The sequence below is a fragment of the Cavia porcellus genome, unplaced genomic scaffold (genome assembly GCF_034190915.1).
Source record: "Cavia porcellus strain 051 isolate PalLab524CR breed Dunkin Hartley unplaced genomic scaffold, mCavPor4.1 scaffold_5, whole genome shotgun sequence".
Taxonomy (NCBI): domain Eukaryota; kingdom Metazoa; phylum Chordata; class Mammalia; order Rodentia; family Caviidae; genus Cavia; species Cavia porcellus.
In genome coordinates this window covers 49,727,060-49,751,401 of record NW_026947488.1, presented here as the reverse complement: position 1 = coordinate 49,751,401, position 24,342 = coordinate 49,727,060, and the positions used below count along the sequence as shown (strand labels likewise).

Here is a 24,342-nt window from a genome sequence, read left to right as displayed (position 1 = left end):
CCACCTTCCACCCACCAGTCCTTGTTCCCTGCCATACAACATTAGAAGTGGAATGCCCTGTCCTTCTGTGAATCCCTGGGAGAGTCTAGATCAGTCTCTTTTTTTTTTCTTAACACTTAAAAAATATATATTTAAAAGTAGATCATGTAGAGACCTCTTGGAAACAAGATCATTCATTGGAAGGGGAAAACCACACAGACATTTTGGAGCAACAGTATACGAAGCAGGACCTTCAGTGTGGTTCTCAGAGATGCATCTCATCTTGGCATAGTGGTTAGTATGAGAATGAGTGGCCCTTTTTTCTCTGTTATCTCACCCACTCCTGTTTACAGGTGTTCCATTTTAACGGGCATTGAAACCACATTGAGTTGAGACAAGTGGAATGGTGTTAAAAAAAAAAAAAAAAGAAACCACATTGAGTGTGCTGTGCTTATACAGTAGTAGTAGGAAGGGCATTTTGCATTCTGGGCATTCTTGGTGTTAAACTCTAAGGAGCTTGCAGCTAATTAGAGGAGAGATACATTCTCTGTTAGACTGCAAATACTCATCTGGGTCCATGCCCTGCTCTTCAAGAAAAGGTAGGACTTGCTACCAGTTTAGTGCAACATTCTGCATGTTTAATATGTGTTTATGTTAATAATAGCTTTTCCTTAACCTTTCAGGCTCTCCCTGCTTGTCCAATCCAGGCCACCTGTGAGGCTGCCTCTAAGGAGGAAAACAAAGAAAAAAATCGATACGTAAACATCTTGCCTTGTAAGTGTTTGTAGGGCTCTTTGGAATGTAAACTGACTACATATGTAGCCAGATTTTCTGAGGGTAAGAAATCTTATAATTTGTCACAGGAAGATACTAGCCTTGAGTAGGGTAAAGCCTTCTGGCCACAAGAGCCTTTGTATGACTCCTCTGGCAACTCCACAGAGTTGTGGTGGTTGGTTAGGATTTTTGTTGCAGCCCTAGTTTCTAGGCGGCCAGAAAGAGCAGCTTCATAGTACCAGACAGGAAGTACATTGCTGTAGTGGTGATTTTTATTGTCTTCAATGAAAGAAATTACACTGCAGCATTTTCTGTATAACTTCTTCCTAAAGTTAGTTTTTGCTAATAAATTGGTTTATTACCTCACAGACAGTTTTATAGGCCAGTAATCTCCAGAGCAGGCTATGCATATCTAGGAGGGTGTGAGAGATATTTGAACTTTATTTTTATATTTACTTTTTTAAAAATTCATACTTTAAAAATGTTATGTTTTGGGGCTGGGGATTTAGCTCAGTGGCATAAGCACCTGTCTTACAAGCAGGCGGTTGTGAGTTCGATCCCCGGTACCGATTTAAAAAAAAAAAAAAAAAGTTATGTTTTGGGGTACATAATTACATTAGTGCTTATTTATAACTTACCAATAAATGAACATATATCAGATTCCTGCTCAGATTTTTATTGGTGGGATGCAGGACCAAGAAAAATTTGAAACACCACCAATACTGAGCATTTATAGTCACTTAATACCTTCTTATTTATATCCATATGTGAAAGTACATATATGTATACATATATGTATTACATATTTTAAAATATAATTGATATAGTGAACGCATTGTTCTTTTTTCTTGTAATATATTATCAATTCATCTTTCAAGAAAGTTTCCTCCTTATTGATTGCTTAGTATTTATATATGGATATTTAGGTCCCCTTTTGGTAGTTAAGGTATTTCCAGATTTGAGGCATTAAAAATAATGCTAATATGACACCTCAATAAGTGGATCGTTTAATACATACAGAACTACAAATGAGATCTCAACTACAGATATCTCAGGAATAATGAGAAATCTGTTAAAGTGGTAACTGTTGGGTTTTTTTCCTAGATGACCACTCTAGAGTACACCTCACACCTGTTGAAGGGGTTCCAGATTCTGATTACATCAATGCTTCATTCATTAATGTAAGAAACTCTTGCGTTTCTCATTTATCCTCTGGAAGGACCATGGCTACCATTTGCTGGCTACTAGGAAGGATATTTGTCATTTCAAGTTTTTCCTAAAACTTGATTTAAGTGACTAGATTTTTTAAAGATCAATTTATAGTTTAAAATATATTCTTATGTTTATTCTGTCATCATCCCCAAAGTTCCCCATGAAAAAATTTGAATCTGCCTGTTTTTCTTTTAGAATCCTGTATTGAGTTTATTTAAATAACTATGCACAAAAGTAAGCCTGGCCTTTAACAGTAAAAACAAGGGAGAATAGGACAAGAATATCTGACACCAAGCATGTCTGATTAGTTATATCTGCTGTAAAGCTAGGTCTAAGAAAAGGAAGTGGTTTCAGGTTCCATGAAGTGATAGTGACAGGCAAAGGGAAATAAGGTCTATAATCTGGGAAATACAAAGTCAGCTAACCTAATGTTTTTTTGTTTTGATTGGTTGGTTGGTTTAAGACAGGGTCTGGGGACTAGGGATTTAGCTCAGCGTCATAAGTGCCTGCCTTGCAAGCAGGCAATCATGAGTTCGATCCCCAGTACCGATAAAAAGGAAAAAGACAAAAAAAAAAAAAAAAAAAAAGACAGAGTCTCACTGCGTAGTTTAGGCTGGCCTTGAGTTCACTGTGTGCCCCAGGCTGGCCTCCAATTTGCAGTGATCCTCTGTGTCAGCCTTCTGAGTGCTGGGATTACAGAGTGTGCCACCATGCCTAGCTTAGTTAACCAGATATTTACAGGAGAAGACAGAATGGATAGTGGCACAGTTAGCCAGTGAGTTGCTAGGAGCCTGCAGTCTTAGGAAGAACCAGTTTCCTCATTCACCTTTGAAGGCCTAAGAGTATATAGGGTCTTTTGAAATGTTTCTTTTTACTGGTAAGAACCACCTAGAGACAGCTAGGATTCAACTTTCAGAATTCACAGATATTTCAGGAGCTAGAGAACCACACATTTCATCTTTGACCATAACATGAGATGCAGTAGTTTTGCCTGTCTCATGAATTTATGGTGGCACACACCTGTAATCCCAGCATTTGGAAGGCTGAGGCATGAGGATTGCTGTGAGTTCAAGGCCAGCCTGAGCTAGGCCAGCCTAGAATACTGAGACCCTGTGTCCCCACCCCTCAAAATCATTATATTTTGGTGGTTAAACTGTGCCACCTATATTGCTATAAAAAATGCTTTCATTGGAGATATATGACCTGATCTCAGTAAAAATGGGGCAGGAAACATTTTGGGACTGGCCTTGCACCTGTGCTTTCAAACTTTTCATGGCCCATATCCTCTGATGAGAATTTAGTACTGACTTCCTGTGAAGCAGGAATATGATATGTTTAATATGCTCTTAAAAGCTCCTTTGTTTTAGTTACAAGTTTAGCACTCTAAACAGAATTTGGCATTCTAAACTAAGGTTGTCGCAATTTCCATCTTCTCAGGTTAAAAATACTTGCCAAAACTTATATTGCTCTTCTCAGTAAAAATTGTAACAAGTTTCTTATTGCTGACTCTAAATATGTCCATCTCTGAATCTAAAGCTTTCTTCTTCTGTATTGAGAATCAACTCTGTGCTGCCTTCATTTGAACTGGAAAGGAAATAGATTCTCAGATTTAGTCTCCTTCTTTTATTTGGCCACTTCTTGAACACTTGAATTTTATATCATTACTTTGGTGTTTCCTGGTGTCCCATCAAAACTGCTTCCCTTGTTTTCATTTTCAGTCGAACTACACTACATCTAAACAATGAGGCTGAAAAGTCATATAACTATAACAATAAAGACTAAAAACGAAAGATGCTGGCATTTGTTAGTTTTTCAGAAGCTCCTTATCTGTTGAATACCATCCCAAGTTCCTTTGCTTCATGCCTCCCACTACCTGTAATGGAGAAGCCCATTGCCAAGCATTGGATGCTGTTCCATCCATTATGCCCACACAGAAGTTTCTCAGAAAGCTTTTGTTCCTAGGTAAAGCATATTCAAGAAAATAACCCTTTATCCTTCACAGTGTGGGCCCAGCTTCATCTCTAAAACCACCTCAGTGCTTATATCTTTGAAACCTTTATTTGTGGGCTGCCAATAAAGTATTAGAAACATGATCTAGTCTAGGAATTGGTATTTGGGTGTTATACCAGTAGTCACTAATAATTCACTGAAAAGACTACTTGAACCTTTTGAGTTTGTAATCTTTGATGCCAAGCTAGTCCCTTAGGACCTTTGATAGCAGAAATCCTGTTAAATACCTGCACCTTTTCACAAGGGAGGCTGTGTTTTTAGTTTGGAGTCAGATTAGAGAATTTTGAGTAGAGAATTAGTTGATTCCTGTCAACTTTTGGTTTTCAGTTCTTTCTTCTTCCCTTTCTCCTCCTACTATAGGGCTACCAAGAAAAGAACAAATTTATTGCTGCACAAGGTAAAGTATGAAAACTTTTTTATTTTTGCTCTTACCCATGATCCCATAATACTCTTGAATTTTTTCCCCCCAAAATACTAAAAGAATTAATGAGAATGCAGTAGCTTTTCTGCAATTTTATTATCACCTGTAAGAAGTATATTTCATTTTACAGGCTTGCAACTAAGGTTGGTCATCATTTGTGTGTGCATGCACGTGTGTTATCTTTTTGAGTTTCACTATACATAGGGTTTCACTATCCAGTTCAGCCTGGCCTTGAACTCACTTTGTAGCCCAGGCTGGCCGTGAACTCACAGGGATCCTCTAACCTTAGCCTCCTGAGTGCTAGAATTGTAGGTGTGTGCCACAATGCCTGGCAGGTTGTTCAACTTGATAGCTTATTATCCTCTAGTCCTTGAAAAAGAAGTCCTCTTGTATATGTGTATTTAAAAGATTGGAGAAGGCTATAGCTCCACACAACACAGTCTAATGAGGTCCTCTCTCTGGGGCCAGATAACTTTGGGCTCTACCCATGCTGCTCAAAGTTTGAGTTTTGTAGTCAGTCTTTACAAAAGACCAGCCACCTCACAGATCCAGTCTGGTTCTTCTCCCCAGCTCATGGGCCTGAAAGTGTTCTAGATAGTGCTCTAGAAACCCATTGAGCAAAGCCTAGTCCCATGGTCCTGTACATGTTCTATATATCTTTTCTAGCCAAAAGTACCTTGATGTTTGCATTATTGAAAATTTGAGGGGCTAAAGATACAGTTCAGTGGTAGGATGCTTGCCAAGGCTCTGGGTTTGAGCTCAGCACTGGCCAAAAAAAAAAAAAAAAAAAAATTAGAGTCAGGAATCATGTTGTAAAAAGAAAAGCAGTTGATGTTGTTGTGGTCCATCAAGCTAATTTATTGTGGTTAACAGTATTTATTAACCAAATGTTATGTGCCAGATGCTAGACTAAATGGTGGTGATGTGGAGAGAAATAAGATATTCTTGTCTTTTGAAGCCTTTAATTATTAGAGAAAAGCTTATAGCAAGTATTAATCGCTTCTCGGCCTTTTGGCTAAGATCAAGTGTAGCAAGTATTGGGACTGGGGATTTAGCTCAGTGTCATAAGCGTCTGCCTTGAAAGCAGGCAGTCGTGAGTTCGATCCCTGGTACCGATAAAAACAAAAAAGACAAAAAAATTAAAAAGTGTAGCAAGTATTAACAGCAATATTGATAAATGACTATGTTGTTATTATGATAATCACTAGCTACATGTGGGTATTTATAATTGAATTTTCAGGGTTAGAGATGTATCTCACTGGTAAAAGGAAGGCTTGCCTAGCATATGCAAGGCCCTGAGTTTGATTTCCAGCACCTCAAAAAAATTTAAAATTAAATTTTAATTGACTAAGTAAAACTTAAAATTTAGTTCCTTGAAGGCCCAGGATATAGCTTAGTGGCAAGCATGGGGTCATGAGTTTGATGCCTGGTACCAAAAAAAAAAAATTTAGTTCCTTGAAGCTAGGCTTCGTGGCACTTGCCTGTAATCCTAGCACTCAGGAAACTAAGACAGGAGGATTACTGTGATTTTGAGGCCAGCCTGATTCTGTCTCAAAAAATAAATAAATAAGTAAAATAAAATAAAATTTAGTTCCTTGATCGTATTGGGCATATTTTAAGGCTCAGCAGGCACATGTTAGAGATTTGGGGCCTGGCCATTGCCTAACTGGCCCTTCTTTACCCCGCCAAGTGACCAGTCAGTTTAGCTCCACCCTCCAAGGCCCAGCTCAGATATCAGCTACTCAGTGACCACTGGGCATTGTACATAGTCTCTTCTCTCTACTTGTGTTATTGGCCCTAAAATATCCCTTGAGTTAAGGTTGCCTGTAACTTCCTGTTCTTTCTTAGACTCCATCTTTTGGAATCTCTTCACAGTGCTTCACAGTCCTTGAAACTTATTTCCCAACATTTTGTTCTCTTGATTTTTCTCACTGTTGTAAATGTCCTTCTGGCTTTTGTTCCTCTTTCCACCCCTTCAATGTATTTTAATTTCCCCTCTAATTTATGAATAGTCATTTCCTTTAAAACTTCATTTGCACCTTTCCTGGTCCCATTTCCTGCTCTCCAGCTATGCTTCCTTAGTTTCCTTCCAAAGCTGCCATTCTTCCTAAATATGATAATGTTGGGATCCCCAGGGTTTTTGTTTTTGTTTTGTTTTATTTTTGAAATGAAGGTCTGACTATGTTGCCCAGGTTAGTCTTTAACTCATGAGTTCAAGTTCTTCAATTCTTCTCCCACTTTAGGCTTCTGAATAGCTGAGACTACAGGCATGCACCACCATACCCCAACTAACCCCTATAGTTCTCAGTTTGATCCTTCTTTCTTCCCCTTATGTTCTCTCTGAAGGCTTTTTTTTTTTTTTCTTTTCCTGACAGGGTTTCACTATGGAGTTCAGGCTGGCATTGAATTTACTTTGCAGCGCAGGCTAGCCTTAAGCTTTCAAGAATATTCCTGCCTCAGACTCCTGAGTGCTGGGATTACAGGCGTGTGCCAACCATGCCTGGCTTGAGAACCTCTCTTGAACACCTTAGCCACATTTTCAGAGTTTTGTACATCCTCACAGAGATATCCCAAGACTCTTTAGATTCAATTTCAGAGACTAAAATGTGTATCTTACTCAACTCCAAAACTAGTTTTTGTCCTTTGTTCTATGGAATCACAATGAGTGAAATATAACCACTTAATCAGGCTACATACTGGATTGTCCAGATATCTTACTATATGTCACAGCTATGTGGATTTCTTACCCATACCTGAAATCCCAGGTAAGAGAACTTGGAAAGCATTTAATTAATAGGTGAATAAGTGGACAGATGAATTGTATATTTGTGAGAATATGTGGGTACAACCAAAAGCAAAAATGAGTGTTCCCAGTTTCCTAGCATCTTTCTTCCCCATAGAATGTGATTTTTACTGTTGGCTACTTTAGGACCAAAAGAAGAAACAGTTAATGATTTCTGGAGAATGATCTGGGAACAAAACACAGCCACCATCGTCATGGTGACCAACCTGAAGGAGAGGAAGGAGGTGAGTGGAGATTAGAAAGGAAGTTGCCAGTACAGGTATGGCCAGCAGAAGAACTGTTCTGCTGGAGCTGTGACTTTGAGCCTGGCAGTCTCATTTTTGTGGCCACTGTGCCAGTAGCTCATCCAGACAGACATGAGCTGGTGTACTTGCCAGATTTTTCTGTGGTCTGGTAGCCTTCAGTGAACTTCAAGGAGGGCCCAGGGCACATTTCCAGGCCTAGTAGTCAGGCACCTTCCTCTGGTTTAAGAGTGGCTTGGAACAAAGACTTGGACCCATTAGCTAAGGGAAAGCAACAGTGAGACTTTTCTCAGTTGATATCTCCAATGCCTCCTTGTTCTGGTGTCCTGGCTTACTTCCTGGGGCCTTTGATGTATCCTCAAGTTGGCAGAGGGAACTGTATAACCTTGACCCTGCAGGAATGTGAGAGAATCTGAGGCCTTGCCCTGCTGGTAGCCTTCTGGCTGCTGCTTTCCTTTTGTGGCTGTCAGGTTAATTACTGACCTGCCAGCTTCATTATTGGCCACAGCCTGTGCCTTGCCTAGATTCTAGATTTAGTCCCAGTGAAAAGTCCCCATTAGGGGCCAAGGATTTAGCTCAGTGGCATAAGCTTCTGCCTGGCAAGTGTAAGGTCGTGAGTTCAATCCTTAGTACCAAAAAAAAAAGTCCCCATTAGAGAGTCCTTCTCAGGGATGGCCTTTGAGTCTCCTTGACCACTATCCTGAGGTTTTGGGTGTATTGATCAGAACTCCATAATGCCTAGGAGAGGTAGTGCTAGAGTTTGGCTTCAGGTTAGTTTTTCCCAACTAGACCTCCAGTCCTTAGAAGCTATCCAAGATCTAGTAAAGGGAAAGAGCCTTCTCATTTATAGTCTACAGTAGTCCATCCTGGGTGACCTCCTTTTGGCAGGCCACTGGTTCCAAGGACTCAGACAGGCTTGCCCCTAGAACGTGACGCAGGTACTGTGGAAATGTAAAATGGCTTCAGGTTTGATCTGAAGGGAAGATGGATAAATAAAGGGCTGAGGACCAGGAATATTGCTCAGTGGCACAGGCACTTGCCTGGTAAACACAAGGTCATGAGTTCAGTTCCCAAAAAAAAGGCACGAGGTGTGGGAGGCGGCTGAGGCTGTGTGTAAATAAATAAATGGTGGGAACTGAGGAATTTGATTAAAGGAAATTAGAATAATTAGGTCTCCAGCTGACTGTCGTGAAAGAAGAGACCATAGGGCTTTCTGAGGACTTTAGTGTATGCTTTGTGGTCTCTTCCTTTTAGGCCCTTTGCATCTAAAGGGAAATCTGAGGCAAGGGAATATCTCATTTTTTTCCAGTGTAAGTGCGCCCAGTACTGGCCAGACCAAGGCTGCTGGACCTATGGGAATATCCGTGTGTCTGTAGAGGATGTGACTGTCTTGGTGGACTACACAGTACGAAAATTCTGTATTCAGCAGGTATTGTCTCCTGCCCCTTTTCCAGATTCTCATTTAGGATCTGTTGACCACCAAGAGAATGGGAATAGACTGGGTCATCCCTCCTCTTACTCAGGATAGTCAAGAATTGCTAAGTGTGTGGTGTGTTTGGATTCTGAAACCAGAGATCTGGTCTCCAGGGAACTTTTCTGCTGAAGCTTAAGGGAGGAGTATTTTGTGACAGGGAGGAAAAGCACCTGCAGAGGTAGACTATGGTTACCTTGGGTATCAGATGTGGAGTGGAAACATCAGGAGTTGACATGGGCTTCTGGGTGCCCAACTCACCTTTTCTTCCCTGCTCCAAAGGCTGCTGACACCAGGACCATGGGAGCCGGTCCTGGCCCTCCAGAGCAACCCTGGAGGCCTGAACAAGGTCGATTCTGCTAAGGTGGTGCAGTGAAAAGGGGACTTACAAAGAAACTGGAGCTCTACATTTTAATTCTTACCCTACTGTTCATAAGTGCTAGCCCTTGACCAGTTCATTTAAGCTTCACCTTCCACACCCATAGGCCAAAAATAGTAGGAGCACCCCTGCCTAACTCATGAGTTTACTAGAAAGATTCTCTCTCACTGTCATTTCCTGATTGTCATGGCTAGCCACTACTGTACACGCCCTGGTACTGCCCAGCCATAGTATCCCAGCCAACATATAGATTTTCCTCACTTCACAGGTGGGTGACGTGACCAACAGAAAACCACAGCGCCTCATCACTCAGTTCCATTTCACCAGCTGGCCAGACTTTGGGGTACCTTTCACCCCAATAGGCATGCTCAAGTTCCTCAAGAAGGTGAAGGCTTGTAACCCGCAGTATGCAGGGGCCATTGTGGTCCACTGCAGGTCAGTATGGCTGCCCCTTGGCTCCTCGTATCCTTCCCTAATGGCCAGAGCAGAAGATTACCACAGGAGCCCTGGCTAAGGAGACTGGCACTGAGCAGACAAGCAGCAGCCAGAGAGATTCCTCAAGTTCTGGAGGGTAGAGAATACGACTTGAGGAAAGGGAAAGCATGAGTAGCCTTCCAAAGTTGGAAGTTGGGAGGTCCTCCTATAAACCAAGAGCTTGAGTCCTAGAGTGCCCATGTAGACTTGAAGCCTTCAGACCTTTCTGTTGCTCTGTTTTTTTGCTATACGAGGGACTAGCCAGGGCCTTCACACTAAGCTACATTCCTGGCCATTTTTTATTTTTTATTTTGAGACAGAATCTTGCTAAATTGCATGAACTGGCTTCAAACTTGTGATCATCATGCTTCAGCCTCCCACAGTACTGGGACTGGAAACATGAACCACCAGGCCTGGAATTTTAGTTTAGGCTGGCCTCAAACTCCTCAAATCTTCCTACGTTAGCCTCCCAAATTCTGGGATTGTAGGCATGCAACACCACCCCTAGCTGCCTTCAGACAAGTGTCTTAAGTGTCAAGGGATATGCCCTGATAGCTAGAGTTCAGGGCACATTGAAGTTGTTGGTTCCAGAAAAGTCCCAGCTCTACCGTGTTCAGAAGTAGTAGTTAGAGACCTGAAGAAAGAGTACCAACCTGTGCTGTCCCTCCTGTCTCTTCCCACAAGGCATGCTGCCCCCCTTCCCCAGTAACACCCCTGCTCTTTGGCTACAGTGCAGGTGTTGGGCGTACAGGTACCTTTGTCGTCATTGATGCCATGCTGGACATGATGCACACAGAACGGAAGGTGGATGTGTATGGTTTTGTGAGCCGTATCCGGGCCCAGCGCTGCCAGATGGTGCAAACAGACGTGAGTGATGAGCCCAAGGCTGAGGGGATTCCAGGACCAAAACCGTACCCCTTGAGGGCTTACTAGCCTCCTAGGTTATTGTAAATGACCCTCATGCAGTATGATGATGACTCTTATAAATTGTATATTTAAACAACACAGAGGAAGTTGTGGTTTTGTGCCCAGGCAGTCAGGAATCAGTGTCATTTTCACTGGAGCTTCACTGGAAGCAGACATCCATGAGGAAAGCATACATGCCAGCAACCACAGAGTCACAGTCCAGTGGCCATGTCCAGGAACAGCAGTGCAAAGCAGATGGGCTTTGCGGTCAGTGCACAGCATGCGAGGGAAGATGGCTGCAGACTGGGTCTTGCAGACTGTCCCAGACCCTAAAACTATCGAATCTGCCCTCGGAATGAGCAGAGGCTGCATATGTGCTTTTCACACTGCTAAGCACCCCTAAGGAAATTGGGACCCTGCCTCCCAAGTTAAGCACCTGCAGAGGGACTCACACACTTCAAGTCCTGCTTCAGTGAGCTGGAACAATAAGAGCAAATTATTTTTATACTGTTAGGATCAAAGGAGAAGTGGACCGGAGTGGCATGAGGGTGGGAGGGGTGATCTGGCACCACAAGGACTGTGTTATATGTACTGAAGATTTGGCATCATCCACATTTCAGATGCAGTATGTCTTTATATACCAAGCCCTTCTGGAGCATTATCTTTATGGGGATACAGAATTGGAAGTGACCTCTCTAGAAACCCACCTGCAGAAAATTTACAACAAGATACCAGGGACCAGCAACAATGGATTAGAGGAGGAATTTAAGGTAAATTGAAGCTGGACAACCAACTCTATATTGAACGAGTCAGATGATCTGGGTAGATGCTTGGCTCCTTGTACATTTACCAGTAGATAGTCCCTTGACAAGGCAGACAGGTGGCCTTTTACCCATTCTCCCTCTTGTCAACATATTCTGCATATTGGAGTCACGAGGATGGTGAGAGGATGTCAAGGAGTGGTATTTTTTATTTTGGCTTTTGTTTTTTTTGTGTTTTGTTTTGTTTTGTTTGAGACAGTGTCTCACTATATAGTTTAGGCTAGCCTTGAACTTGCTATATATCCCAGGCTGGTCTTGAACTCATGGCAGTCTTCCTGCCCCAGCTTCCCAAGTGCTAGGATTATAGGTATGTGCCACCACACCCAATCAGTGGTGTTTTTTTAAAGCTTCCCAGCCATCCCAAATGATTATAATATACAGCAAGAGCAAAGTTCTCCTCTAAGGACAAGCTAGTAAGTATTTCAGACTTTGTAGGTCATTACAGTTTCTATCCCAACAACACTGCCATGGTAGCACAAAACTGCCATAGAAAACACATAATAAATGAATGAAGCCTGTTACTATGACATCAGGCTGGATTTGGCCTGTGGATCACTGATAACTGCTGCAAACCATTAGCTAGTAGCTCTTAATACAAAGGCCTGTGTCAGGGCTGAAAGTACTGTTCAATGAAACGAGCATGCTTAGCCTTTGTGAAGCCCTGAGTTCAGGGCCCAGCACCAAAAAAAAAGGCAGAGTCAGGACTTAATATCATGTTCTCATCAATCAGAAGTGTTCCTAGGAATAAGAGATTATGAGTTGGGATAAGAAGAACCACTTTTGTTAAAGCACTAGGAAAAGGAAAGAAGCAGTTTCCTTCTAGCACTGTAGTGTGTACACAGATTTCTCAGGATCCTATTAGGGCAGACAGTACAGGGATCCTGTCAGGGCAGGTTCTGATTCAGGAGGTCTGGATTAGAACCTGAGATTCTGCATCTCTTAACAAGACAAGGCTTTTGCTGCTGATGGATGGGCTACACTTTGAAATGGAAGGATTAAGAGGGAACCTCAGAAACAGAGGGCAGGAAGATACACATTTGAATAAGTTTTCCTGAGTCTAGCACTGCCTTTAGGGATAGAGCAGAAAGCAGGTGGTGCAGAAGCATACTTCCTCCCTCCTACTGTACTGGAATCCTTGCTCTGGGTTCATAGTGTTCCAGGCCAGAGGAAGGTGATGTATCCTAGTCACTCACTTGACTTGTTACTGAATTTAAAGACTGAAGAAATAATGTTCCAATAAGAATTTGTGGAAATATCTGTTGCTACAAGTTGAAGTAAAAAATTTAAAAAAAATTTTTAAATTTAAAAAAAAAAGAATTTGTGGTTATAGAGGTGAGGTCCCTGGGAGTAAGAGTAGCAGTGTACAGCCAACATGGCATGGAGATGCAGGCCCAATGACAGCAGTCTTATTAAGTTCCATTACTAGGATCAGTAATGTTTCCCCTTTCCTACCTCATTTAGAAGTTAACATCAATCAAAATCCAGAATGACAAGATGCGGACTGGAAACCTTCCGGCCAACATGAAGAAGAACCGAGTTTTACAGATCATTCCATGTAAGAACTTCTCCCTATCCCAAAGCTGAGTTGCCCTATCCCCCCATTCTCTCCCACAATTCTGCTTTTCAGACACTAATGATTGGCTTGGAGACAATAATCTTGGTATTATAGCCAGGCATGGTGGTGGTGCACACGTGTAATCTCTGCACTCAGGAGGTTGAGGCAGGAGGATTGCCATGAGTTCAAGGCCAGCCTGGGCTACATAGTGAGTTAAAGGCATGCTTGAACTACAGAGTGAGACCCTGTCTCCAAAAAAAAAAAAGAATCATGGCATTACCTTTTTTGTTTCCACTTCTTTAATGGCTTCTAGAAAATAAAACAGCATAAAAGCCAAAGGATTGCTCTGGCCTGTGCAGGAACAATGCAGAAAAAGAACATGTTGGCAAACGTATTAGTCAGTTTTCCCATTGCAGAACAAAGTACCAAACATCCACAATTTAAAGGAGGTGAGAATTAATTTGGTTTTGATCCCTTGTCACCTGGCTCCAAGGCAGAAACATCAGGGCAAAAGGATGTGGTGAAGCAAAGCTGCTCAGTTCATGGCAACGGGAACAGAGCAGAAAAAGAATCCTAAAGAGGAAGGAGGGGCCAGGGATTTAGCTCAGTGGCATAAGCGCCTGCCTGTCAAGCGCGAGGTTGTGAGTTGGATCCCCAGTACTGCAAAATAAATAAATATAATAAAATAGAGAGGAAGGAGTCGGGGACCAGATAACAGTTCCCAAGGTCACACTTCATGACCCACCCAGACACATCCAGAAGTGTGCTTTACTGACCCCTGAGTGTTCGTTCTAAAGCCAGTCAAACTGACAACCCCTCTTAGCTGTCCTAACAAGCTACAAGCCACTGTCCTTGTTGCAGATGAATTCAACAGAGTGATCATTCCAGTTAAGCGAGGCGAGGAGAACACAGACTACGTGAATGCATCCTTCATTGATGTGAGTGATAGATGGTCCCCTGTGCTCCCAGCAAGCACCCCACGGGGACTCCCTGGGACTTGCAGTGCCACCCTCATGGGCCTGCTTGGAGGATGATCTTTGACTCAGTAGGTACTGGGCTGATACACAGCCATCCTATACACTAGGACACTGAAGAGTGGAAGGTAGGGGTAATGGAATGCACCGGTGTGATACGTGGAAGGAAAGTTCACAGCACAGTCACAGCCCAGAGATGATGAAATGTGCAGGATCCTTCCAGTTCCTGCACTTCTCATCCTAGCTCGAGCACACCCTCCCCTTTTCCAGGGTTTAGTCCTTAACAAAAAGCAAACTCTGCTTCAAATGGGTTTGCCTCTTAAGCAGCCCACCGCTTCCTAGGTTCTATTTTACTGTCTCCATTTGTCCTTCCATGATTAAACCTTACTTGTGATTGCCTTGACCTGTTTAGGGTTATCGCCAGAAGGACTCCTACATCGCTAGCCAGGGCCCTCTTCTCCACACAATTGAGGACTTCTGGCGAATGATCTGGGAGTGGAAATCCTGTTCCATTGTGATGCTAACCGAGCTGGAGGAGAGAGGCCAGGTGAGCTTGAAAAGGTGCTAGGAGGTGAGAAGGCAGTGGTAAAGGGAGGGGGCGAGGCAAGAAGGTATGAACTTTTTAAAAAGGCATTTCCAGGCAGTAGTATCCAGCCAGTTGGTATCTAAATAGTCATCACCTTCTTTTAGGACCAAAAAAGCCATGTGACCTGAGCCTCCATTTAGTTGGCTGACAGTTCCCACACTTTCTGCGTTGTCCTGCATACAACCCAGCCTACAACACATCTACCATGCTGCCCAGGCAGGAAAAGCTAGGAGAAGAGGGCCACAATTCGGATTTCTCTGCCGGCTACACAAAAGAAAATGTTAGAATTTGAGAAATAACAAAAGCAATAAGTTAAAACTTAATATTCATTGACAATGAAATACCATTTACCCTTAAGTACTAGAGATTGTGTATGTGCATTCACTGAAGAGCATTTGATAGCATGAAGTTAGAGGAGAAACTAGCCTGGTTGCTGGACCAGCCATGCTGGGCTTAGGAAATCTTGGAAAAAATCTCTCAAATGGATTGAAAATAGTGCTTCTGGGGCTCAGGCTTCCCAGCCCTCCCAGGTCAGCACCCACTCAGAGTAGGAAATTCCTTACTGCTATTCTTCAGTCAAAAGACTTTCAGTCCCCACAAAGTAAGCTCAGCCTGAGGGGTGCCCCTCATACTCCTCAGCTTCCCCAGTCTGTGATCCCACAGTGTGCACTTTTTTGGTTTGTTTTTCTTCCTGCATTACTGGGGATTAAGCCTAGGGCTTTCGCACTACATTAGACTCCTCCTATCCATGTAAAAAATTTTTTGAGATAGCACAGCGCTAAGTTGCCCAAGCTGGGTATGGACTTTTGATCCTTCTGACTCGAATCCCAGAGTGCTAGGATTACAGGCTTGCACCACCTCATCCATCTCTGCAGTGCTTATTCCTTTAGGCACTTTGTACATCAATTGGACTTTGCAGTAAATGTATGGTTCATTATGTCTGGAGAGATCAGAGTCAATAGAATGAGCCTAGAGAAGCTAGCAAGGCCAGGGGAGAAAGTTCATAAGCTACAAGGAGCTTCTACAAGCTAGAGTTAGAACTTCATAGAGCAGTTAAAGAACCTTTAAGAAATCCAATTTATGCATGCATGCGTGTGTGTGTGTGTGTGTGTGTGTGTGTGTGTGTGTGTGTTTTAATGCCTCTGGTGACATGAGCAGGATTATGAGAAATAAACAAGCCAGAAATTGAGAGCCAGGGCAGTAATGCTGGTGCCCTGGATGTGGTAGGGCAAGTGGGCCATACAGAGAAAGGGTGAAGGATGCAACCCCCAGAGACTCACTGAGTCCGTTATCTACTACAAATGAAAAACACTAAATGTGTGTTATATTGGTTATTCCAAGTTTAGTAGTTTCCTGGTCTGTAGTTTACTTAACTTTGATGTACTCATTTGCTTACCCTCACATTTCATTAAGTTGAGTTTTTTGCGGGGAGTAGGGAGGTGCGAGTTCTCACAAAGTTGCTCAGGCTGGGCTTAAACTTTCAGTCCTCCTGCCTCAGCCTCCTGAGTAGCTAGGATTACAGGTATATGCCACTATACATAGCAATGTTTGTTTTGGTTTAGTTTCATTTGGTTTGGTTTTTTTGGTTGGTTTGTTTAGGATTTTTTGCAGTACTGGGAATGGATCTTAGGGCCGTCACACACTACATCTCCAGCTCTTTCTTTTTATTTTTTTATTTTATTTTTTTTTTTTTGAGATATGTTTTTGTTGTGGCTTTTTTTCTTGAGACAAGGTCTCCCCGTATAGTTCAGGGTAGTCTTTAATTCATTATGTGGCCAGAATGGCCTTGAACTCATTACAGTTCTTCTGCCTCAGCCCCTTGAGTGCTGGGGTTGTGTGTGCCACAACACTTGACTTATATTTTATTTTTGAGACAGCATCTCACTAAGGTAGTAAATTACCCAGACGAGATTCAAATTGAGATCCTCCCATAGCAGCCTCCCGGTGTGTTTAGGATTACAGGTATGTGTCACCATGCCTAGCCTCTTTTCTCAATTTTAATTATTCCTTTAACTCCAAACCTAATCTTCCCAGACTTGTGTGCATCCTTTGTAGATCATCTAGCATTAGTAACAAGGTTGAAGAAGTGGGAGGTTTTAGTTAAGGTCCTTTGCTTTGCTTCAAGGAAGCAGACACCTGAGTGACAAACTCCTGTTAGGACAGGATTCCCTGGGTCATGCAGATTAAACCAGGTGCACTTTCTCCTGTATTTTGACTAGATGATGAGCTGCCCCAAAGAACAGGTGCAAGAGATTCTGAACAACAAGCTCAGGGATCATCTCTCTGTCCACTGTCCTGTAATAAAACATGGCCTGATGAACACATCCAGCTCTGTCCAGTCACTTTCATCCTTGAAGAGGACCTAGTTAGAGGAAAGATCAGAGGGGCAGGCAGCACTTCTCATGAGTGATGAGGGGAAGGCCACATGCACTGTGGCTAAGCCTGCCATAAGCCAGATAGGGTCCACAGCCTTCTGCCACTGTGTCCTATGCCTAGGTCTTCCTAGGGCCCCCAAAACAGGTAGTAGTTTTCTTCCAAAGCTTCTAAGTGGATCAGAACATGGTGTCAGTTCCGTGTTTCATAAGGCCTCACTGGCCAAGACAAGCTTTTACTTCCTGTTCTGTCTTCTGTTCATGAGAGATGCTAACATGGGAGAGTGGGGTACTAAATGATAAGTAAAGGAGGCCCACATCATCTTTCTGTTCCACCTTAATCAGAGGGATCCCACAAGGTGCTTATTAAGTCTGGATCTCCTCAGTGGCCACAGCCTGCCCCAAGCATCAGTGTGGCTGGGCAACCCCAGCAGCTCCACCACTGCCTCAGCCCAGCCAAAGTCTCAGCCAGCTCCTCTGCAGCACTGTAGATTATGATGCCCACAAAGCTATGTGTTCCCTGTGTTGTCAGCCTTTAGACCGTCTCAGAGACTTAGCGCTATCTCCAGTGAACAGAGACAGCAGAAGAAAGAGAAAAGCTTTTCGGTTTCCACCTTTTCAGGGTGCTGTTGTATAGAGTCCACAACCTAAAAACACACTGCCAGCCTCTGTCTCCCATTCCTTACCACTGCAATTTCATCTGCCTTACTGTCCCTTTGGGGCCCACATTTCTGTCTCTATTTTATTATTTTCTTGAGTTTGTTTCTTACTGTTGTTCTTTTGTTTTGTTTTTTTAGTTTGGATCTCGCCTGTTGTCTGGAACTCCTGAATTTAAGCAGTTCTTCTACCTCAGCTTCCTATGATTCATCTCTGTCTCTGTTTTGGGAGGCATTAGTACCCATAGGGATGATCCATTTACTCTTTAATTTTCTGTTTCCAGCTTCCTTGGCCGCCGATTCCCATAGTCAAACTGTGATCTTCTCATACTCTATCGGCAGCCTTGAAAATCTGTTCACCATCTCCAACTATCTCTCCACTTACTCTAATAATTCTCTGTCCTTGTATCAGTCAGTGTTGACTAGAGAAACAGATATAACACAAGATACAGAAACATACGAGAATTTATAAGATTGGCTTACAAAGACCAACAGCAGATACAATGTGTGGAGTGTGTCTGCATATTGGCAACCAAAGGATTCATTCACAGGAGGTCACTGTAGTGTCCCATACAAGTCGGTACCAGGAAACTGACAGGTCTGTAATGGAAGACACTGGAAATGACGTCCAAGGTGAAAGTGAAGATCAGAACAACCAGAAGCTGATCCATCCTCCTTCTTTCCCCTTTATACCATCCATGCCACAAGCCACTGTAGGGTGGGTCTTTCACATCCTGGGGTATGGAATTGCTGAGCCGATTTAGTTATGCTTTTCTTACTCAAATTGACACAATCAACCATCACAGTTGTCATCTACCACCACCACCTTGGGACAGGGCTTTGCTGTGTACATAGTTCAGTTCAGACTGGCCTTGAACTCACTGTATAGCCCAAAGTGGCCTCAAACCCACTGCAGTCCTTCTGCCTCAGCCTCCCAAGTGCTGGAATTGTAAGCATGCACCACCACACACAGCTCCTCATCTAGTTTGTTTGTTTGTTTGTTTGGAATCAGACTTATAACCTTGTGTTTACCAATCAGACCCTGGACCCCTGAGCTATATTCCTAGCCCTCTTGATCTATTCTTAAAGCCATTGACTGCCCTGATTTCTCAGTGTCAACCACCCCATTCTTGTACTCATCTTACTCCTTACCGTTGAGAGTTTTTGTAACTTGTCATTATTATACTTCCCTTGTTAATACCTACGATTATCTCATGCCTTTTTAGTGCTATACTACCTTATTCTACGGCAAGGCTTCTACTTCTTTTTTTTTTTTTTTTTTTTTTTTTTTGTACTCAGGATCCAACTCACAACCTTGCACTTGCCAAGCAGGTACTTACGCCGCTGAGCTAAATCCCCAGCCCCAGCTTCTACTTTTTTAAACCTCTAAATAATAGCAGACATCTCTGGGGAAAAAACACAGAAATGAGCTGATCACTCTGAGTTCACAACCATAGATCTAATGTGGGTAATTAGTAGCATCCAATGTTTCTTGCTTCTCATCCTTTTCTTCTCTCGGACCTCTCACTGTCCATGCCTATCCCATCACATTCATACCTAAGCTTGTTATATGACCTCATTCTTTAATCAGACAAGCACTCCTCTCACTCCCAAGCCCTGAGCCAATTCACATCTGTGCCACTTCTTTTGTCCTCTCTGCTGTCACAGTAGAAAGAGTTCCAACCTCTCAGTTCAGCCATCAACTGTGTTCTTGGTCCCTTTCCATCCAGCTTTCTCGAGGATGTTGTTGCTGGAATTATATTCTCTTACCTCCATCAATAGTACCCCACTCTTTTCCTCTTATTAGCCTATAGTGTTGCATTTCCTGTCTTTAAAGAAAAAAAAATCTCTGCCCTAGTCCTAAATCTCCTTTTGTCTAGATACCATTTCTCTTAACCTCTCAGGGTTGCCTTTCTCCCTAGATTGCTTCCTTGCATTAGTTTCCATTGTCAGCTATTGGAACTGCTTGAGTTAAAATCATCCGCACAGTCATCTTACCTAATCCAGTGATCATTTTTATTTTTTGGAGGTTGGTCTTGTAGCAGCATTTGAAAAAGTCAGTGCCTCCCTCATCCTCAGAACCCGTTCTTCCTTTGACTTTGCGGTGCTTGCCCTTTCATTAGCCTCGCTAACTCCTGTGTCATTTCCTTCATGATCACTCCTCACTGCATGACCTCTCAGCATTAAAGTATCTTAGACTCAGGCTCAGCCTTGATACACTAAGGGTCACAGCCAACCCTGTGGCTTTAAACACGATCTGTATACCAAGGACTCTTAGAGCTATGTCTCCAACTCAGTTATGCTCCCAATTGTAAACCAGTATCTTTCCACTTTAGTGGATCTCAGGCTTCATATGGCCTGTCATGGTTTATGTCTGTGGCCCCCAGGCCTCATGAGTGGCATTGTGCATTTGTGATTGGTTCATTGTCTAGTGCTTGGATTGATGGTATCAGTGCTACACCCACAAAGGGGTGGAGCCAGAATGTAATGTAATGGCAGGAAGAAGGTGTGTCTTGCTCTTTTGCCGGTTTCGGCCTTGCTGTTTGCAGCTGCTATGAACTGCAGCCTCACCGTGCCAGCCTGCCTTGGAGCCAAATAAGTATGGACTGAAACCTCCAAAAACTGTAAGAAATAAACCTTTCCTTTTCCAACTTTGGGCTTCAGATATTTTGTCTCAGCGACAAATAAAAAATAACTAAGACATGGCCCAAATAAGATTAATTTTCTCTTTTTCCCATGTTATGTCCATTCACTCTGATCTATCTCAATAGGTAAGACCACTTTCCATACAGTTCCATGTCTCACAATTGTAGGAGTCACCTCTGTACTCTCCAGCTTACGCCGCCACCCTCAAACAAGCCATCATCTCTCACCTGCTGAGGGATGAGCCATGGACAGTGGTGATGCCTCCTGTGAGCACTGCTCAACTGCAGTTGCCTAGCAACGGATCTGCCTACTTCCAGTCTGATACCTTTTTGTTCAGTTCTTTACATGGCACCTGGTGGTTTTTTAGAACAATATAAATGTCATGTTGCTACTATTTTTTTTGTTGTTGTTGTTGTTGTTACTGGTTTTGCCTTTTGTGTTTTGTTTTTGAGACAAGGTCTTGCTATGTAGTTCAGGCTTGCCATGAACTCACTATGTAGCCCAGGCTGGCCTCAAACTCATAGCAATACTCCCACTTTAGCCTCTCAACTGCTGGAATTACAGGTGTGTGCCACCACAACTGGCTACTCACATTACTTCTTGTCTTAAAATCTTTTGGTTTCTGGAGATACTGAAGGCAGATCTGCCCATGCATACAAAATTTAGAAACTTTTAGTGGTTGTGTCTAGTTCCCAGACTAGAATTGATTTCTTCTCATAGTCCTACTTGCTTATTGTTGTTGTTACTTATTTTTAAATCCCCCTACTTTCCATATTCTCTTGCCCCTCCATCTTTATACCAAACAGGGCACATTTTCAGCAGTAAATCATAGCTTCTCTTGAAAGAGGCCCCCATATTGCTACTAGCGCTGTATTCCTCACAGACCTTCTCTCTGGCTCTGCATTCCCATCTTTATCCTCATCAGAGGCCCTGGGCATTTTTAGCCTGAGCTACAGCAAGCACACAACCCCTGCTGTGCCTACTCTGGATTCTTTAATCTCATGTTCTTCCTCCTGCTGAGTGCAAAGCAGTCACCCCAGCAGATCTTTCCCCATGTAAGGCCATTCCACTTTGACCTATCTCAATAAATAAGACCACCTTCCACCCAGTTGCATGTCACAACTCTAGGCATCGCCTTCCTTAATCCCCTTTCTGGGCTGAAGCTGCTCAGTGCCTTTTCCCAAGCTCTTCCCTTCTCTCAGCTCCCTAAAGACTCTGAACTGTGCTTCTGTAGTAATAATCTGTTACCAGTTCCTTTCCTCAGCTGAGTGAGGCACTTCTACGGACTATTTGCCCGGTCCTTCCCCTTTGTCCTCAGCATGGCAGTATTTTTCACTTTGTTGTTTTTTGTTTTGTTTTGTTGGGATTTTTTGGTTTTTGGTTTTTTTGAGAGAGAGAGAGAGGAAAAGTATCCGTTTCTCTGGGCTCAAGTGATCCTCCTGCCTCAGTCTTCCAATTCACTGGGACTACAGACACATCGCACTATACCTGCCTTTGACTTTGTTTTTAAAAGTCAAAGGAGTCTAACCTACTCCTTTGATTTTGTTGTTGAGTCCACATGGAGGGCTAAACTAATTGAATCCTGTCATCTTCATCTGGAGAAGTAGATTCACAAATATATTGGTCTTCTGTGTCTTTTCTTCATGTGTTCCCTTAAATCCTAACCCCATGAATTTACCTGTCTTAGTCACTGTCTTATCACTGAGACAACAATGCCTGACATCCATACCTTAAAGGAGAAGTTTGGCTCATCTTTGAGTCCATAGTTGGCTGGCGCCAAGGCAAGATGTTATGGCAGAGAGCATGGCAGAGGAGAGCGGTTCACAGTAGCCTGGCAGACAAGAAGCAGAGAGAAGGGGAAGGGAGGAGTAAGGAGTAGATGCATCTTCCAGGCCACGCCCCCAGTGAGCTGAATGGTCAGGCTGTGCTGCACCTCTGAACATCACATTTAACTATAAACTCATCAGTGTACTAACCCACTGGTGAGTGCCACTCCCTTGTGATCCAGTCATCTCCCCAAAGCTCCACCTATGAGCATGTGAGGCTTTAGGGAGACATCTAGATACAAACTATTGTAACACCTTACCTACCTCCCTGCAATAGTTTTGTCACCAGCATATGGCATCAGTCTGCTCCCTGAGGTCAGTCAGGACCTGATAAATCCAGCCAGGACTATCTGGAGTCACCATCCCCATTAGGCAGCCAAAGCAAGTTTGCCTATTTGCTGACCCTGCTTACAAGCTCTTGTTCCAAGCTTTAGGTAGGGCCTCTGCCATAGTTCTTAGTTCTCCACACCTAAGGCCTCCTTCTACCCCTTTTTCTTTCTGCTGTATATAATTAAGAAGATCCTAAGATCTGAGCCCTGTTAGGTTCAAGGCTATGGTATTTCCTTCCCTTATAAAACTTAATTATGCTCTCTTTCTCCACTGGTCATACCCTCTACTTCCCTCTTGTCCTCATGCAGCTAAGCCAGGTTTCCAATGGCTTCAACATCTGTCTTCACTCCCAGCCAAGAAACTGTGTAAAGGCAGTATTGGAGGGGAACTTGGTAGCAGAATCAATCCCCAGCGGTGTAATACCTGGTTGAGGTGAACTTTCATTAGGATTTTTTTAAAAACTTATGGTTGAAGTATAGGAAACCTTCCCAGAGCCTCTTTCCTAGGCACCCCCAAGACTCCTGGTAGGCACAAATAGGGAAGTACTGATCTATGACATTTCTTTGATTCACCACTTTAATAACCCTGTTCAAATGAGCTGTAATTTATAAAGGGGTTACTGAATGATCACACATAGGAAAAGCAACAAGAGAGTCACGAAAACTGACTCTGTGTGTGTGTGTGTGTGTATTGGCCATTTTTATGTTTTATTTCCAGTCAGATTTTATTGGTACATTTTAGATGTACATAATAACCACATTCATCATAGAGAATTTGTACCTGTACATGATGTAACTTGTTTGTGTTTTCCCCCACTTATCTGCCCTCCCTTCAGCCCCTTCGCCCCTCCCAATTTACAAAAGCTTTATTTCCATGTTACATAGACTGTTAATAATGAATTTATTAGACTACAGTTCATCAATGTTTTTTTCTCCTTAATGTTCCCAGATCTTTTCTAGTAAGCATATGTACATGTATGATTGAGAATTTTTTTCAAATTCATTTTATTTAAACATAGAAAAGAAGGGAAAAAAGACTACAATAAAATTTCAAAGCACATCATTCAAGAAGTAAAATGATTCATACATTGCTCATTAAGATCCCCAGATCATTCATCCAGACCACAAGACATCTGCCTTCAATTGTCCAAACCATACCAGTGCAAATCTTTATTTTCAGCAAACTCAGAGTATTGAAAATTTTTAAATTGCCAGTAGTGAACTTCAGACTTATACATCCATGGCTCTAAAGAACCATGTAACTGTTTTTGGTTTTTTCACATGTTCATTCCTTGACTTGTTCTGCACACACTGAACAAATTCATTTCCCAGTATTTAGTAAGAGCCTACTATATGCCAGTCATTGTATAACATGCTGAGAATCCAAGACAGCCCTTTCCCTCAAGGAACTGGAAAGAGTTCTGGGTCAGGTAGAAGCAGAGACAGATAGTAAACTACCTCTACTCACTTAGCAAAGACAGACATGAGTGAAGGCCACTTTAAGGTACCACTGTAAATGAAAGAAATCAAAATCCAAGGGAGAAAAGGATACTGTGGCCTAGGCTGTGGAGAAGCACTATGGCTGGGTGGGAGTATAAATGGATTCAGCTTTTCTGAATTAGCAATCCATGAAGACAGCAGTAAAACGTGCAAGACGCATAATCCCAGCACTAAGGAAACTAATGCAGGAGGATCACCATGAGTTCAAGGCTAGCTTGAAATACATAGCAAGACCCTGCCTCAAAAAAACAGAATAGAAATAATAATAAATAAAATTTGGAAATATCTGGAGGACAGAGGGAAGAATTTGAACAAAGGCATTCGCCTCTCCTCTCTACATCTGTTTGAGTGTTGATACTGCACTGAAAAATTGGTTAGGGTTCATCAGAGACCCTGTCATACTCGA

The 24,342-nt window shown here is 42.7% G+C and overlaps 1 protein-coding gene across 4 annotated transcripts in view; it reads left to right on the top strand.

Annotated features, from left to right (window-relative positions):
- Positions 1–24,342, top strand: part of Ptpra (protein tyrosine phosphatase receptor type A) — a 160,406-nt gene that overhangs the window by 131,360 nt on the left and 4,704 nt on the right. For all 4 annotated transcript variants that reach the window (XM_013159837.3, XM_003476623.4, XM_063248780.1 and 1 more), the window contains 11 exons: positions 663–753; positions 1,858–1,934; positions 4,336–4,372; positions 7,326–7,423; positions 8,751–8,870; positions 9,560–9,726; positions 10,497–10,632; positions 11,292–11,441; positions 12,954–13,047; positions 13,909–13,985; positions 14,434–14,568. In XM_013159837.3, coding sequence (XP_013015291.1) covers positions 663–753; positions 1,858–1,934; positions 4,336–4,372; positions 7,326–7,423; positions 8,751–8,870; positions 9,560–9,726; positions 10,497–10,632; positions 11,292–11,441; positions 12,954–13,047; positions 13,909–13,985; positions 14,434–14,568 — 1,182 coding nt within the window. The remainder of the gene's footprint in view (positions 1–662; positions 754–1,857; positions 1,935–4,335; positions 4,373–7,325; positions 7,424–8,750; positions 8,871–9,559; positions 9,727–10,496; positions 10,633–11,291; positions 11,442–12,953; positions 13,048–13,908; positions 13,986–14,433; positions 14,569–24,342) is intronic.